General features: G+C 42.3%; 1 protein-coding gene across 2 annotated transcripts in view; it reads left to right on the forward strand.

The window, feature by feature from the left end:
* Nucleotides 1-15046, forward strand: part of STXBP5L (syntaxin binding protein 5L) — a 255306-nt gene that overhangs the window by 176539 nt on the left and 63721 nt on the right. For both annotated transcript variants that reach the window (XM_009906530.2, XM_054163231.1), the window contains exons 16-18: nucleotides 1927-2099; nucleotides 8900-9025; nucleotides 14321-14472. In XM_009906530.2, coding sequence (XP_009904832.1) covers nucleotides 1927-2099; nucleotides 8900-9025; nucleotides 14321-14472 — 451 coding nt within the window. The remainder of the gene's footprint in view (nucleotides 1-1926; nucleotides 2100-8899; nucleotides 9026-14320; nucleotides 14473-15046) is intronic.

Here is a 15046-nt window from a genome sequence, read left to right on the forward strand (position 1 = left end):
CTAAGACTTCAAGACTACTAAACCATGGCTTCAAGTGCCACAACCAATCGCTTTTTGAACACCTCCAGGGATGGTGACTCCATCACCTCCCTGGGCAGCACATTCCAATGGCCAGTTACTCTTTCTGAGAAGAACTTTCTCCTCATCTCCAGCCTAAACTTCCCCTGTTGCAGCTTGAGACTGTGTCCTCTTGTTCTGGTGCTGGTTGCCTGGGAGAAGAGACCAACCCCCACCTGGCTACAACCTCCCTTCAGGTAGTTGTAGAGAGCAATGAGGTCTCCCCTGAGCCTCCTCTTCTCCAGGCTAAACAATCGCAGCTCCCTCAGCCTCTCCTCATAGGGCTTGTGCTCAAGACCATAAAAAAATTCTCAGCCATGTTAGTAGTCTACATTTCTCCTCCACACTGCATGGATGGTAGCTAGAACTTCACAAAATGAATTTTAGTCGGAAAAGGAAGGCACGAAGAAAAACGTCCAAAGAGTGATGCACTTCTAATATGACAAGCAGGAGAAAACACTCTTCCACAGTTACTCCAGTCTTACATGAAGATTAAACAGCATTACAAATTGTTTCAGTCAGCAGCAATTACTTCCAGGAGATTAGATTTTCCTCAGCTCAATATTTCACTCATTAGTCTTTGAAGGCAAATGGGGACCATAGGTTTCTTTAGGTGATTCAGACAAAAACCATCCATGGATTTTACAAGCAGAAATGAAGTTTGACTCTTTCTCTTCTGCTTTAGCAGAATCACTTCTTTCTAAAATCTTATGTTTTAACACAGTGGTTGAGAAACAGGAGAGCCCTCAACTCTGATCTTCATCTCCCTAGCCTCACCAAGCCTAGGTATTTTCTTCTTCTCCATTCTGGTGCAGGTGATGTCTCAGTGGGAGATCACTAATGAAAATGGAATTTGCAGTGTCTACATCTGCAATTGCTTCTGATCACTTGAAAGTAACTGCACAAAAATTACTATTCAGCCAGTCGCCCCAAGACCTTCTCTCTTTAAGGGCTGTACCTTGTTTCCTTTTCCAAATGGAGATCTCCTTCAATAATTAATGAGGTAGAAAGAATTGCCCAATATTTACTGTGATTCTCAGATTTGATCTCAAATCTCCAGATTTGAGCTCTCTGTCTAGTTTCCTCTGTGTTTTGGAGTCCTTCAGTTAAGGTTTCCTGAATTAATGGAATGAACTGAAGGGAGTTTGGGCCTGGTTGGTCATCTTTTCTCCATCTAGAGAGCCTAGAAAGAAAGCAACAACTAACTGGTTTGAACTTTGCTGTCCAGAATCCACCAAACTCATGTTTGCTCTAAGAAATACAGAACTCTCTGCTCTGTTATTTCTCATTTCCTGACTCCCACCTCTGGACAAATGAAGTTCATCCATCAGTACTACCCACACTGCTGGTCTTCTGCACACTGGCTGCAACCTGTCTTGCAGAGACTCTGTTGTAGTAGGAAATGAGGAGGCAGCGTTGATCATCATTCTTTTAATGAATTTGCTTAGGAAAGAAAGGATCAGAAAAGAGGCAAAAATTTTTTTGTGTGATATTTGTCCTGAGACCTTCTTGTGCCAAAATATTTGTTTTGGGATGAGCAAGTAACTTCTCTTCTCATAATAAATTCTGGAAAGCTGTGTTCTTGCCTTTCACTTAAAACAAAAGGCTTGACTCCAAGTCAGCACTGGAATATACCTATGTATTTCTCAGTAAGCACAGGGCAGAGGACTAGTTCCTATCTGATTTTGCTGTGAGGCTGTATAGAAAACAACTGACAGTATTCTTTGCCTGCAAATGATAATGATAAATGGGGAGGGGAGGGAGAGGTTGTAATTTTTCACAAAGAGGCTTCCTGACATTTATTTGAACGTAACAAGACTTTGAGCAGCTTCATTAAAATTGTAACTCAACTTTTCTTATTCATTGAAGTCTCTAGAGGTACGACTTCAGTATGAAGTAGAAGATATCATCACTCCTGAACCGGAAACAAATCCTTCATTTCCAGATGCCTCCTCCCAGTTTCCTTCTTTAAAGAGCCTTTCGGGCAGTACCAACACTGTAGCGTGTGAAGGAACAATGAAGGATAGTATCCCATGTCTTAGGTAAGTTATGGTGGGTTGAAGATTCCCCCCAACATCAACTCTGCCAGACCAAGTCAGTTAGAAGCAAATGAAGCTGTATTTACAAGCCAAAACTGCACTCTGCAATGGAATGCAATGAATGTGTACAAAATATACAGGAGTTACAATATTATACAGGTATTTACAATTAGCAAACAACATGAAAACCCCTCTGGTCAAGAGACCAGGGAAGCCATTCCACTGCCCCCTTCTACCTCCCTATGCCAAGAGAGAAAGGAGCAGAGAGAGAAGCAGTGGATTAGATTTAGCCAAGGCCAGCCAAAGCGCACAGATTATTTCTCCCGAGCGAAGCAAAACAGCCAGAGATCAGAAGAGAAGAGAAAAGGGGAGGAATTGTTATGGCACAGCTCCTCTTATTCCAGATATTTACCCAATGAATTTGTTCAGAATAATCTTTCCTTTTCCTTTTTACACCCAATAGTGATTTATTTAGATTTGTTCTACTTTTCTGCTTGAAATCTGTAACTAAATTTTAAAGGCATAGCCTAAACCCACCACATGAGACTATGCCGTTGGTCAAAGATTTGCCTTTCTACAAAGCATTCCTATGTGCTGTGCTCTAATTGCTCAGCTCTCAAAAAAAAAAACCCCAAAAAAGAAGTTAATTGTAGGTATGTGACACAAATGAGAAGAAACCAGTGTATGGAACAAGCACAAGAATTAAGGCAAAATTATTAACAAGGGATTTTAAAGGCTAGAAGTAATTATGTGGAAGATAAACTCTTGTAGAAAAGAGCTGATCGTAATTTCCAGTGTGATCTAAGAGTAAATCTTCATCTCATGCCCACAAATTAGAATGGAATAACAGCACTACAGAATAAATCAAGGACTTTCTGAGGAAATGGTTTGGGTTTTCTTTTAATTCCCAGAGATTTCCATAAAGCAGACATGTGTAAAGCTTCCCCTTGTTCATGCATTAGCATGACAATAAAAAGTGTGAAAGAATCATACAATCAATAAGGTTGGAAAAGACCTCAGAGATCATCAAGTCCAACCTGTCACCCAACACCTCATGACTAACTAAACCATGGCTTCAAGTGCCATGTCCAATCCCCTCTTGAACACCTCCATGGTGACTCCACCACCTCCCTGGGCAGCACATTCCAATGGCCAATTACTCTTTCTGGGAAGAACTTTCTCCTCAACTCAAGGCTAAACTTCCCCTGGCACAGTTTGAGACTGTGTCCTCTTGTTCTGGTGCTGGTTGCCTGGGAGAACAGACCAACCCCCACCTGGCTACAACCTCCCTTCAGGTAGTTTGAGACAGCAATAAGGTCACCCCTGAGCCTTCTCTTCTCCAGGCTAAGCAACCCCAGCTCCCTCAGCCTCTCCTTGTACGGCTTGTGCTCAAGACCTCTCCCCAGCTTTGTTGCCCTTCTCTAGACCTTCAAGTGTCTCAGTATCCTTCTTAAATGGTAAGGGATGGAAACTGTGTTGATACTCATGAAACAATCTTTTCAAGTTACAGTGTATGGAAGTGTGTATATGTTTATTCTTTAGAAAGCAGCAAGTTGTTGTCTGATAGAGTACAGATTGCCACTATTTGGAGTAGATTAGCATGTTCTTACTAGTAAGGCAGATAAATTACAGGTTTGAATTGTTTTGGAAAAGGAATTACATGCAAAACTCCATAAACTGTAATTTCCCAGCAATTACAGTGCACTACTGGTAAAAATTGCTCTTATTTTAGTGATTTCATTATTATTTCAGTCTAATTCTTGTTAAATATTTTTAATACCTCAGTTATTTCAAAAGCAGTTTAAATGAACATTGCCTGGCCTTACAGATACTTCAGGCTGTGGAGCTGCTGAAAATAGCATGAGAATTTAAAAGCACTACTGTGACATTGTTCCTGTAAAATGAACAGTGTATTTGGCATCCTGTTTGTTTGTCCACTTCAGTCAGTCACACAGTTGAAAGTCAGACCTCAGTGGAATGGAATGGAGTGGAGTGGAGTGGAGTGGAGTGGAGTGGAGTGGAGTGGAGTGGAGTGGAGTGGAGTGGAGTGGAGTGGAATAGAATAGAATAGAATAGAATAGAATAGAATAGAATAGAATAGAATAGACCAGGTTGGAAAAGACCTCAGAGATCATCAAGTCCAACCTATCACCCAACACCATCTCATCAACTAAACCATGGCACCAAGTGCCTCATCCAGTCTCTTCCTAAACACCTCCAGGGATGGTGACTCCACCACCTCCCTGGGCAGCACATTCCAATGGCCAATCTCTCTTTCTGGGAAGATTTTCTTCCTAACATCCAACCTAAACCTCCCCTGGTGCAGCTTGAGACTGTGTCCTCTTGTTCTGGTGCTGGTTGCCTGGGAGAAGAGACCAACCCCCACCTGGCTACAACCTCTCTTCAGGTAATTATAGACAGCAATGAGGTCTCCCCTGAGCGTCTTCTTCTCCAGGATAAGCAACCCCAGCTCCCTCAGCCTCTCCTCACAGGGCTGTGCTCCAAACCCCTCCCCAGCTTTGTTGCCCTTCTCTGGACACCTTCCAGCAACTCAACATCTTTCCTAAACTGAGGAGCCCAGAACTGGACACAAGACTCAAGGTATGGCCTAACCAGTGCTGAGTGCAGGGCACAATGACTTCCCTGCCTCTGCTGGCCCCACTTTTCCTGATCTAGGCCAGGATACCATTGGCCTTCTCAGCCACCTGGGCACACTGCTGGCTCATGTTCAGCCTACTATCAACCAGATGTAAACCATGGAAAGCAATAGAGGTAGAGGAGTTAATGAAAGTATCCCAATGTGAAACTTGTTTGTGACACTGAAATCAGCAAGAATGCACTTGATTTTTTCCCTGGCTAAAATTTTCTCTTAAGGGATTATTATTTGGTCTGAGAAGGAAAGGAAATGTTGAGCTTGGATACAGAAAAGCTGTAAGGAACTAGCAGAGGTTCTGCTGGTTAATTTTTAGTAAGTTTGTATAACAGCATATAATCTCACATTTAAGTGGCCAACTGATTTCTTCCTGTTTCACCCAAAGTAAATGTAAATGTTTTGACAGTAAAGTGACTTTTCAAAGTCAAAGTAATTATAGCACTAGAACTGCTGGCATATTCCCTCTTACATTTAGATAAAACAGTACTCTGTACACTCTCATCCTTTTCAACAGGGAAAGGCACATAAATATCTACTTTTTTTTCCCCCAAAATCCTAATTGGATCCACATTCCTCATCTGTCAAAAAACTTCTGTTGTAAGTAGCATTATGATGATAAAATGAAAGTAGTCCTGGACACACAGAAAATGCATCATCCCTGTGCTGCTCAGGGTGGAGGAGGTAGAGGGGTTGGGAATGAAGGAGTACCGTTGGGGAAAAGGGGAGGTGAGGGACAGGTATTTCTTACCATCTAACTTCATCTTAATTGGTAATAAATTTATTTTCTCCAAGGTGTATCTGTTTTGTCTGTCACTGTGACTGGTAAACAATCTCCTTGCCCTGTCTCAGCGTATCAGCTTTTTGATCTTGCTTTCTTCCCCTGTGCTGTTGAGAAGGGGGATTGAGAGAGCAGCTAGTTGGGAATCTGCCAGCCAGCTGAGGTTAACCCACCACAGGTACTGTAGTCTTATTAAGAAGTTAGTCCTTAAGCTTTAAGAACTCTTCCAAAAATATCTCCAAGGGCATCTACTGCTAACAATGAGCTAGAGTTTTTATCTCCTGGTGTCATAAGGTACATCCATATCCAGCCTTTTTGCATGCTCTGTATCAGACCATGAAAGTATGAGAAGTATTGCAGAGTCCTCTCTTCATCATAACATCTGCCAGACTTAGAACACCATTTGTTCTGTATGTTGTCTGTTGTCCTGCTAGAATTGCCTTGTTCAGAACTTTTGCCCTGGTGTCATTCTATGGCTGTGCTTTACTTCATTTTATTCCCATTTTCTGTATCTATTTTCAATTTTCCAAGCTTGCTGGTAGCCCTATTTGCTACTAAGGCTTCCACCTGAACAGCTGCAGTCAACATAGCTACAAATAAACTGAGAGACTCTTTGAATATCTTCTCTTGCTGCTGGATAAAAATCAGTTGGTTTTTTTTTTGGTGTCTGTCCCATGATCTTTTCAGCATCACAGAATCATAGAATCAACAAGGTTGGAAAAGACCTCAAAGATCATCAAGTCCAACCTGTCACCACAGACCTCATGACTACTAGACCATGGCATCAAGTGCCACAGCCAATCCCCTCTTGAACACCTCCAGGGATGGTGACTCCACCACCTCCCTGGGCAGCACATTCCAATGGTCAACAACTCTCTCTGGGAAGAACTTTCTCCTCACCTTGAGCCTAAACTTCCAAACTTCCCCTGGCGCAGCTTGAGACTGTGTCCTCTCAGTCTGGGCCAAGGCTTCTTGGAAAGTTTGCTGAGTCACATCTTAGTCACATTCAGGAGACAGTCTGCATCACCAAGAGCCATCAAAGATCTCTCCAATCCAGTACATAGGATAATAGTGCTTAAGTTATTTATGGTAGAGATATATGTACAGAGAGGTGCTTATAGCAGAAAGAAATAGTTATGCAAAACCCCTGCAGTTCCTCAGAATGAATTGTCTGTGTCTGTATTAACTGTCTACTCTCCTTCCTCTCACAATTCATAGTCTTCCTTTGGGTACTGTTTTTCACAGGGGTAGATGATTAGATGTGATAGACTACATCCTGTCATGACTCTGCAGAGGCTTGCAATATAGCATTCTCACTATTTACAGCTGCAGTAAAACCACACTGGCTAGTGGGCTTTTTGTGTAAATTACTACCTAGAGTAGGAATGTACTAATGAATAACCTGAACACCACAAAATATTGCTACTATTGCATAATATCTTCTTTCCTTGTATCATCATAGAATCATCTTGGTTGGAAAAAAGCTTTGAGATAAGTCCAACCATTATCTAACTATCCACTAGGTCTGGTGCTAAACCATGTACCTCAGCATCACATCTCTGTCTCTTTTAAACACCTCCAGGGATGGGGATTCAACCACCTCCCTGGAAAGCCTATTCCAGTGTGTGAGAACCCTTTCAGCAAAGTTTCTTCTAATATCCAACCTTAACCTCGTGAAACTTGAGGCCTTTTCCTCTCATCCTATCTCTTGTTACTATGGGGAGGAGAGCAATGCCCACTTCCTCCAACCTCAGCTGCTCTTCACCAGACCTGTTCTCCATCCTCTTCACCAGCTTCAGTGCCCTTCTCTGGACCCACTCCAGCACATCAATGCCTTTCTTATAGGGAGGGTTCCAGGTTCCAAAACTAAACTCAGGAGTGGCCTCACCACTGCTGAGTATAGGGCAGCAGTCCCTTCCCTGGTCCTGCTGGTCACAGGTGTTAATAATTACATCAGCTTTTATGTAAGAAGCATTCATTTATTAAGACCACATTACATATCAGGTGATCATAGTCCAAGAAGAAAACAGAACCCATTTGCACTAGATGGACAAATGGAATTGTCAAGTTGGTAGGTTTTGAACACACAGTGCTGAGGACCACTACAGAAAGGTATGGCTTATATCATTATATATGGCTTGCCTCTTTGCCTTTTTCTGTCATGGTCCTGTGACAGGTCAGGCTGTGCCTTTAAGAAAAGGACAGCTGCAGAATTCTCTAGCTGAATGTTTAGGTGTAAAAAAAGAAAATGAAGATTAATTCTAAATGAATTTCATTGGTCAGATGTGAGATGTGCCATAGCAAATATCTCTAGCATTCTCTCACTCACTCCAGCTTCAGTCTGTTCTGACTTTTGTTCTTGGCCAGACTGCAGGCATGTCGACCCTGAACTGCAAACTGATAAGATTAGAATAACTAACTTTCTTAACAACTGCTTTGAGCTAATGAATTTCCCTTAATATCCTTCTCTCTCTCTTTCTCCTTTTTCACCTAATTAACTGCAAGGGGAAAGGGGAGGAGGGGGAGAGAGGTTTGGGGGGAACCAGAGGGGAGATTCTCCTCGAGGGGATCTGTGTTGTGTTCTTTCCTGTAAATTCTTGTATGCTATTGTAAATACTGTATATTCTGTATATATTCATTGCATTTTATTATTGCTTGTAAAACACAGCTTTCCATTTGCTTCTCCAGCTGAGTTCAGCTTTGCTTTATGTTGATGCAGGTAGATTAAACCTCACACCACTATAGAATAGAATAGAATAGAATAGAATAGAATAGAATAGAATAGAATAGAATAGAATAGAATAGAATAGACCAGATTGGAAGAGACCTTCAAGATCATCGTGTCCAACCTATCATCCAACAGAGGTTCAGAGCAAGAAGGTTCCAAAAATACAGAGATGTCCTGTGTCAAAGTTTTGGAAGGATGCATTTTAGGTTTTCCATTCAAGCTGATTATTCATGATGCTTTTTTTAAAGTGTGCATTAGGTAGCATTAAAAATGCTCTGAAAAGGGAAAAGCAAAGGAAAATCATTACACAACAATTATTTTTATTGACACCCCCCCCACACCCCCAAATGTCTTCTCTAAAGTTTCTCTTATAGGGAATGTTGAAGTTTTCAGACTTTTTTTCAGCAACAGAAATGAAGCTCAAAGCCTGGAATTCCTTCAGAATGTCCCAGTTCTGATTGGAATACTTAGCTTCAATGTGTGGGTACATGCACAGGATGCTGCAAGTGCTGGTGCTGGTCTGAAATGACTCAGGGATTGTTTCTCACTACTGTTTTTTCAAGAGAAGCAGTTGTTACACATGGCCCAGTCTGTCTGTCTGTCTGTCTGTTTGCTTGCTCTTATTTTGTACCTCTTCCTCTTAGTGTTAAGACTCGACCCGTGCGAATGCCTCCTGGCTACCAAGCAGATCTTGTTATTCAGTTGGTGTGGGTGGATGGTGAGCCTCCACAACAGATAACCAGTCTTGCTGTGAACTCTGCTTATGGACTGTAAGTACCTCGAAACTAAAGTTGCATAGATGTATTGTTTATTGCACTAAACCACCTTTTTTCTTAGAATAGAATAGAATAGAATAGAATAGAATAGAATAGAATAGACCAGGTTGGAAGAGACCTTCAAGATCATCGTGTCCAACCTATCAACCAATCCAACCCACCTAATCAACTAAACCATGGCACCAAGCACCCCATCAATTCTCCTCCTGAACACCTCCAATGATGGTGACTCCACCACCACCCCGGGCAGCCCATTCCAGTGGGCAATCACTCTCTCTGTATAGAACTTCTTCCTAACCTCCAGCCTAAACCTCCCCTGGCGCAGCCTGAGACTGTGTCCTCTTGTTCTGGTGCAGGCTGCCTGGGAGAAAAGACCAACCTTTGCCTGTCTACAACCTCCCTTCAGGTAGTTGTGGAGAGCATTAAGGTCTCCCCTGAGCCTCCTCTTCTCCAGGCTAAGCAACCCCAGCTCCCTCAGCCTCTCCTCGTAGGGCTTGTGTTCCAAACCCCTCACCAACTTCATTGCCCGTCCCTGGACAAGTTCCAGCAAGTCAACATCCTTCCTAAGCTGAGGGGCCCAGAAAGTTTCCTGTAGAAATCAAAGTAAAACAGTCAAAGCCTGCTACAGCACAGAGGCTTGGGGGGGAAATCATTTTGAACTCACATAAAGATTGTGATATGAGACGTTAAACTGTCATTCTTGCCAATATTTTCGTACTGTTCCTATTTAAAAGCCTGAATCTTTTCATATTATCCCATCCATCTTTTCAAGCAAAATCTAATTCCCTTTGAAGGCTGTAATTTTGGAAGGTTATTTTGAAGGGATCGCCGAGGTGAAATGTGTTTCATACAAAACGGTCCTGTGATTAATTGTTCGATGCAATTTCTCATGGCATTCTGTATTAGTTGGAAATTGTCCTCTCATTTTTCTGTCTGTGCTAATCTCTGGTTGCAAGAGAACCAGTGTCCTGAAATGGAACATTGCATAAGGAACACTCAGCTGCTAAATTCTCTGTATGAAAATGCAAGTGGGCATTATCTCTGTGTGTGCTTTGTCCCTCAGGTTCCATTTATTTGCCAATTTTTAATGTTTTCTCGCACTGGGAGTCACCCAGATGCATTGAAATGGTTTTCCCTGTAGAATGTATTCCTCCAGTAAAAGCTATAGGCTGTAATGAATGTTAGCTCTTTGATTCCTTCTGATATCAGTAAGTCATCTGACTTTCTTCAGAGATGTTGGGAACGTTGTGCAGAGCCTTTATGTTTGTGCAAAAACATTGTCATCAAGGGCTCTTTTGTCAAGTATTTGACCTGAGATCCCAGGCAGTTTCCTGGCAGTTTCCTACTCATGGACTCTAGAAAATTTTCATGAACTCCAGAAGTTTATTTTATTTCACCACACCTAGTTGTATTTGTCACTTGGGCAAGTTGTTAGGGTTTGGCCTGATTTGCACCCTTGCAAGTCTCAGGCATTGAGATAGCATAGAATCATAGAATCAGAATAAGGTTGGAAAAGACCTCAGAGGTCATCAAGTCCAGCCTATCACCCAACACTTCAGGACTAACTAAACCATGGCTTCAAGTGCCACATCCAATCCCCTCTTGAAGACCTCCAGTGATGGTGACTCCACCACCTTCCTGGGCAGCACATTCCAATGGCCAATCTCTTTTTCTATAAAGAATTTCTTCCTAACATCCAGCCTAAACCTGCCCTGGTGCAGCTTGAGACTGTGTCCTCTTCTTCTGGTGCTGGTTGCCTAGGAGAAGAGACCAACCCCCACCTGGCTACAACCTCCCTTCAGATAGCTGTAGAGAGCAAGAAGGTCTCCCCTGAGCCTCCTCTTCGCCAGGCTTAGCAACCCCAGCTCCCTCAGCCTCTCCTCACAGGGCTGTGCTCCAGACCTGTCCCCAGCCTCGCTGCCCTTCTCTGGACACCTTTTAAATTGAGGAGCCCAGAACTGGCCCCTGCTCTGATTTCAGGAATCATCTCACCATTCTCTCACTTGTAAACTCCTCTGATAGTTTGCCGTTCTCCTGGTACTCAGGCTGGTTTCCTTAACATATCTGATTCAATCATATCCCTTAAATTATTTATCTACTAGATGTAGGAATCATTTACAAGACAGCCTCCTCTAAAACACACATATTAAGTATGTGACCATTTCAGAAAGAAATGCATGTATCAGTAAAATAGCCAAACAACCTAAATACAACATGCCTCCTGAAGCTACCAACGAAAGGCCTCCTCCTTCATTTTTTTTCCTCAGTGTCTCTTCTCTCTCCCTCTCTCTTTGTCTGTCTCAACTATGACAGGGTACAATCATTTCTTTCATCAGAATTTAGTTTTCTCCTGTTATTTAGCCTCAGAATGTTTGATGTGGATTTTAGGACATTTCTTTGAAAGATACCCATATCTCCTAGCAACTGATTCTGTTCATCATTCAGAACTGGAAAATTCATTGTTCTTGTTTTGTATTTGATTTCATGAAGACTTGGATGTTAGAAAGCAGTCTTAAATTAATAGTAATTACTTGTAATTACTTGTTAGTACTAATGTCTGCCTAGGATTTCTTGCTCTTCCTCAGCAGTGTTATAATGACCACTTCCTGGGTTTTCTTGGTAAAATATTTGTTCTAGGTATGGTGACTGCTGAGGGCTTTGGACTAAATGACCTTTGGAGGTCACATCCAACCCAGACCATTTTATGATTCTATGAATCTGTATCCAGGCTTCTGAATACAGAAGGTTGTTCCATGGTAACATCCTGTAGAAAGGGAATTTGGTTTGCTTACAAGCTTAGAGGATTTTCCTGCAGGCTGTAGCCATTTTGGTGCCATGGGTTAGTTGTTTAGGTGGTGTTGGATTGGTTGACGGGTTGGACGCGATGATCTTGAAGGTCTCTTCCAACCTGGTTTATTCTATGTATTCTATGTATTCTATGTATTTGCACTGATCATGTCTTAGAATAGAAATAGAATAGAATTAACCAGGTTGGAAAAGACCTTTGAGATCATCGAGTCCAACCTATCACCCAACACCATCTAATCAACTAAACCATGGCAACAAGCACCCCATCCAGTCTCTTCCTAAACACCTCCAGTGATGTTGACTCCACCACCTCCCTGGGCAGCACATTCCAATGGCCAATACCTCCAGGAAGAACTTCTTCCTAAACTCCAGCCTAAACCTCCCCTGGTGCAGCTTGAGACTGTGTCCTCTTGTTCTGGTGCTGGTTACCTGGGAAAAGAGACCAACCCTTACCCCACTACAACTCTTCATGTAGCTGTAGACAGCAATGAGGTCTCCCCTGAGCCTCTTCTTCTCCAAGCTAAGCTACCCCAGCTCCCTCAGCCTCTCCTCATAGGGCTGTGCTCCAAACCCCTTGTTAACCTTCTCAAAGGAAAGCTTTAAGCTGTTAATTACATTTATGGCTGCAAATTCATTTAAAATACTAAGCTCCCAAATCAAGAAGGGGCCTAACGTTAGGCTTGCAGCTCTATTTCACCCATCCAGAAGTTTTCCACGGGAACTTTCAACTTTTGAAGAAACAGAAACACAAACCACTTTTCCTCCTGATTGTTTCAAGAGGAAAAAGAAGAAAGATGAGGAAGCAAATATACCTCCAATAGTGCTTTGCTTTGCACTTTCTGTTTTAGTTTTTAGCTGGTTATAGAAGCATTGAATGCATGGGGTTGAAAGGAACCTAGAAAAAAACTAGAAAAGTGCAGACACAAGAAGTATTGACCCCTTTTGCTAATTTGCTGACCACAGAGTGAATGATCACTAACTCTTTTTGCAACTTGTGCTTTCAAAGCCCAGTAACTCTCAGGTTAATAATTTTCAGAATACAGATGGCTGTATTTTTTTGTTCCCTAAAGAATTTACTGAATCAGTCTGACACTTCACAGAATCACAGAATCACCAAGGGTGGGAGAGACCTCAAAGATCATCAAGTCCAACCTGTCACCACAGACCTCATGACTACTAAACCATGGCACCAAGTGCCATGTCCAATTCCCTCTTGAACACCTCCAGGGAGGGTGACTCCACCACCTCCCTGGGCAGCACATTCCAATGGCTAACAACTCTCTCAGTGAAGAACTTTCTCCTCACCTCCAGCCTAAACTTCCCCTGGTGCAGCTTGATGGCAACTTGTTGGGTTTATTCCTTTATTTTACTTCTCCACATGGAACATGGGGACTTATGAACACAGAAACTGCTGTCCCACTTTAGTAATCTTTTTAGTTCAGTATCATTTCTCTAACAATTTCTATTTACCTACGCTTGAAAGCAAAATACAAGAAAGCCAAAAAACAACAGGAAATTTATTTGTCAGTCAAATTCTGTCAAGAATCATAGAATCATAGAATCAATAAGGTTGGAAAAGACCTCAGAGATCATCAAGTCCAACCTGTCACCCAACACCTCATGACTAACTAAACCATGGCACCAAGTGCCATGTCCAATCCCCTCTTGAACACCTCCAGGGATGGTGACTCCACCACCTCCCTGGGCAGCCCATTCCAATGGCCAATCACTCTCTCTGTGTAGAATTTCTTCCTAACATCCAGTCTGAACCTCCCCTGGCACAGCTTGAGACTGTGTCCTCTTGTTCTGGTGCTGGTTGCCTGGGAGAAGAGACTAACCCCCTCCTGGCTACAACCTCCCTTCAGATAGTTGTAGAGAGCAGGAAGGTCTACCCTGAGCCTCCTCTTCTCCAGGCTAAGCAACCCCAGCTCCCTCAGCCTCTCCTCATAGGGCTTGTGTTCCAAAGCCCTCACCACCTTGTTGCCCTTCTCTGGACATGTTCCAGCAACTCAACATCTTTCCTAAACTGAGGGTCCCAGAACTGGACACAGGACTCAAGGTGTGGCCTAAGCAGTTCATTTGTCATTTATATTAAAATAATTATTTACATATTTATATTTTAACTTTTTTTTTTGGTATTTTATATATAGACTGCTTTTTAAGATCCCTGTCCAGGTTCGTAGGCTTACTTTGCATCATTGTGACTAGAATTACGTTGTTCAGTTAAGCAATGTCTAAGCATAATAGCAATGCAGTTGGCACAGAAAGGTCAAGTGGGAAGTCTGCCTTCTAGGAAATCAATTACTGTGTTTCAGGACACAGATTTATAAAGTCAGGGTTATGAGAATAAGAAGAATTATGAAATGTCAGCTTTGAGTGGTTCCTGAAGACAATGTTTGCGCAGAATTCATAGCAATACTTCTTGTTTGCACCACTTCACTACCTGTTGCTGATACTTTGGAGGAACATCTCTTTTCTCAGAGTGGCATTTGGCAACTGCAATGGGTTGGCCGTGGTGGACTTTATGCAGAGGACAGTACTGCTGAGCATGGGAACCCTTGACCTATATGGATCAAGCGATCCATACCAGCGTCAACCCCGTTCACCTCGCAAAAGCAAGCAGTTTGCTGCAGGTAGGAAATAAATTATTGTGTTTATGAGCCTGATATGTTCTTTGGTTCTTTTGCCTGTGGCTTTTTATAGTGCTTTTGAAATGCATGACTATTTGCTGGCCAGTGGAGTTTCTACAACTTGACAAAAGAAACCTGACATGCTTTATGTACCAACACTTTCTCGGCAACCAAATGCTTTAGGATGTTTCTTCCTTTGGGATGGAGGTCAGCAAGTAATTCCCTCAGCTGAGTCTGTGAAAAATCATCACCAGCAGAGCAGTGAATTGTTTCTCTGTCACAAGTAGCTCAAATTAGCTACTCTTCAGTGAATTGAAGCTCTCGCTATAAACTTACAAAATCCAGCTGATGCCAGTAGGATCACACCAGAGCTATTATTACTCATTGTGTGATAGAAATATTAGTCCATCAATGCAGCTAAATTTCACCACACTTTCTTGGTAATCTACAAAACTTACTTGTATGAGAAAACAAAAAGTTGGAAGACCTTCTGTGCTTCAAGTCTTTTTGCTCTACATTTTCCATCGTGACATGCTAGAGTCAGACACAATTGTTACACGTGTTTTACATAGCTGTG

This window comes from Dryobates pubescens, chromosome 8, assembly GCF_014839835.1.
Source record: "Dryobates pubescens isolate bDryPub1 chromosome 8, bDryPub1.pri, whole genome shotgun sequence".
In the NCBI taxonomy this organism is placed as follows: domain Eukaryota; kingdom Metazoa; phylum Chordata; class Aves; order Piciformes; family Picidae; genus Dryobates; species Dryobates pubescens.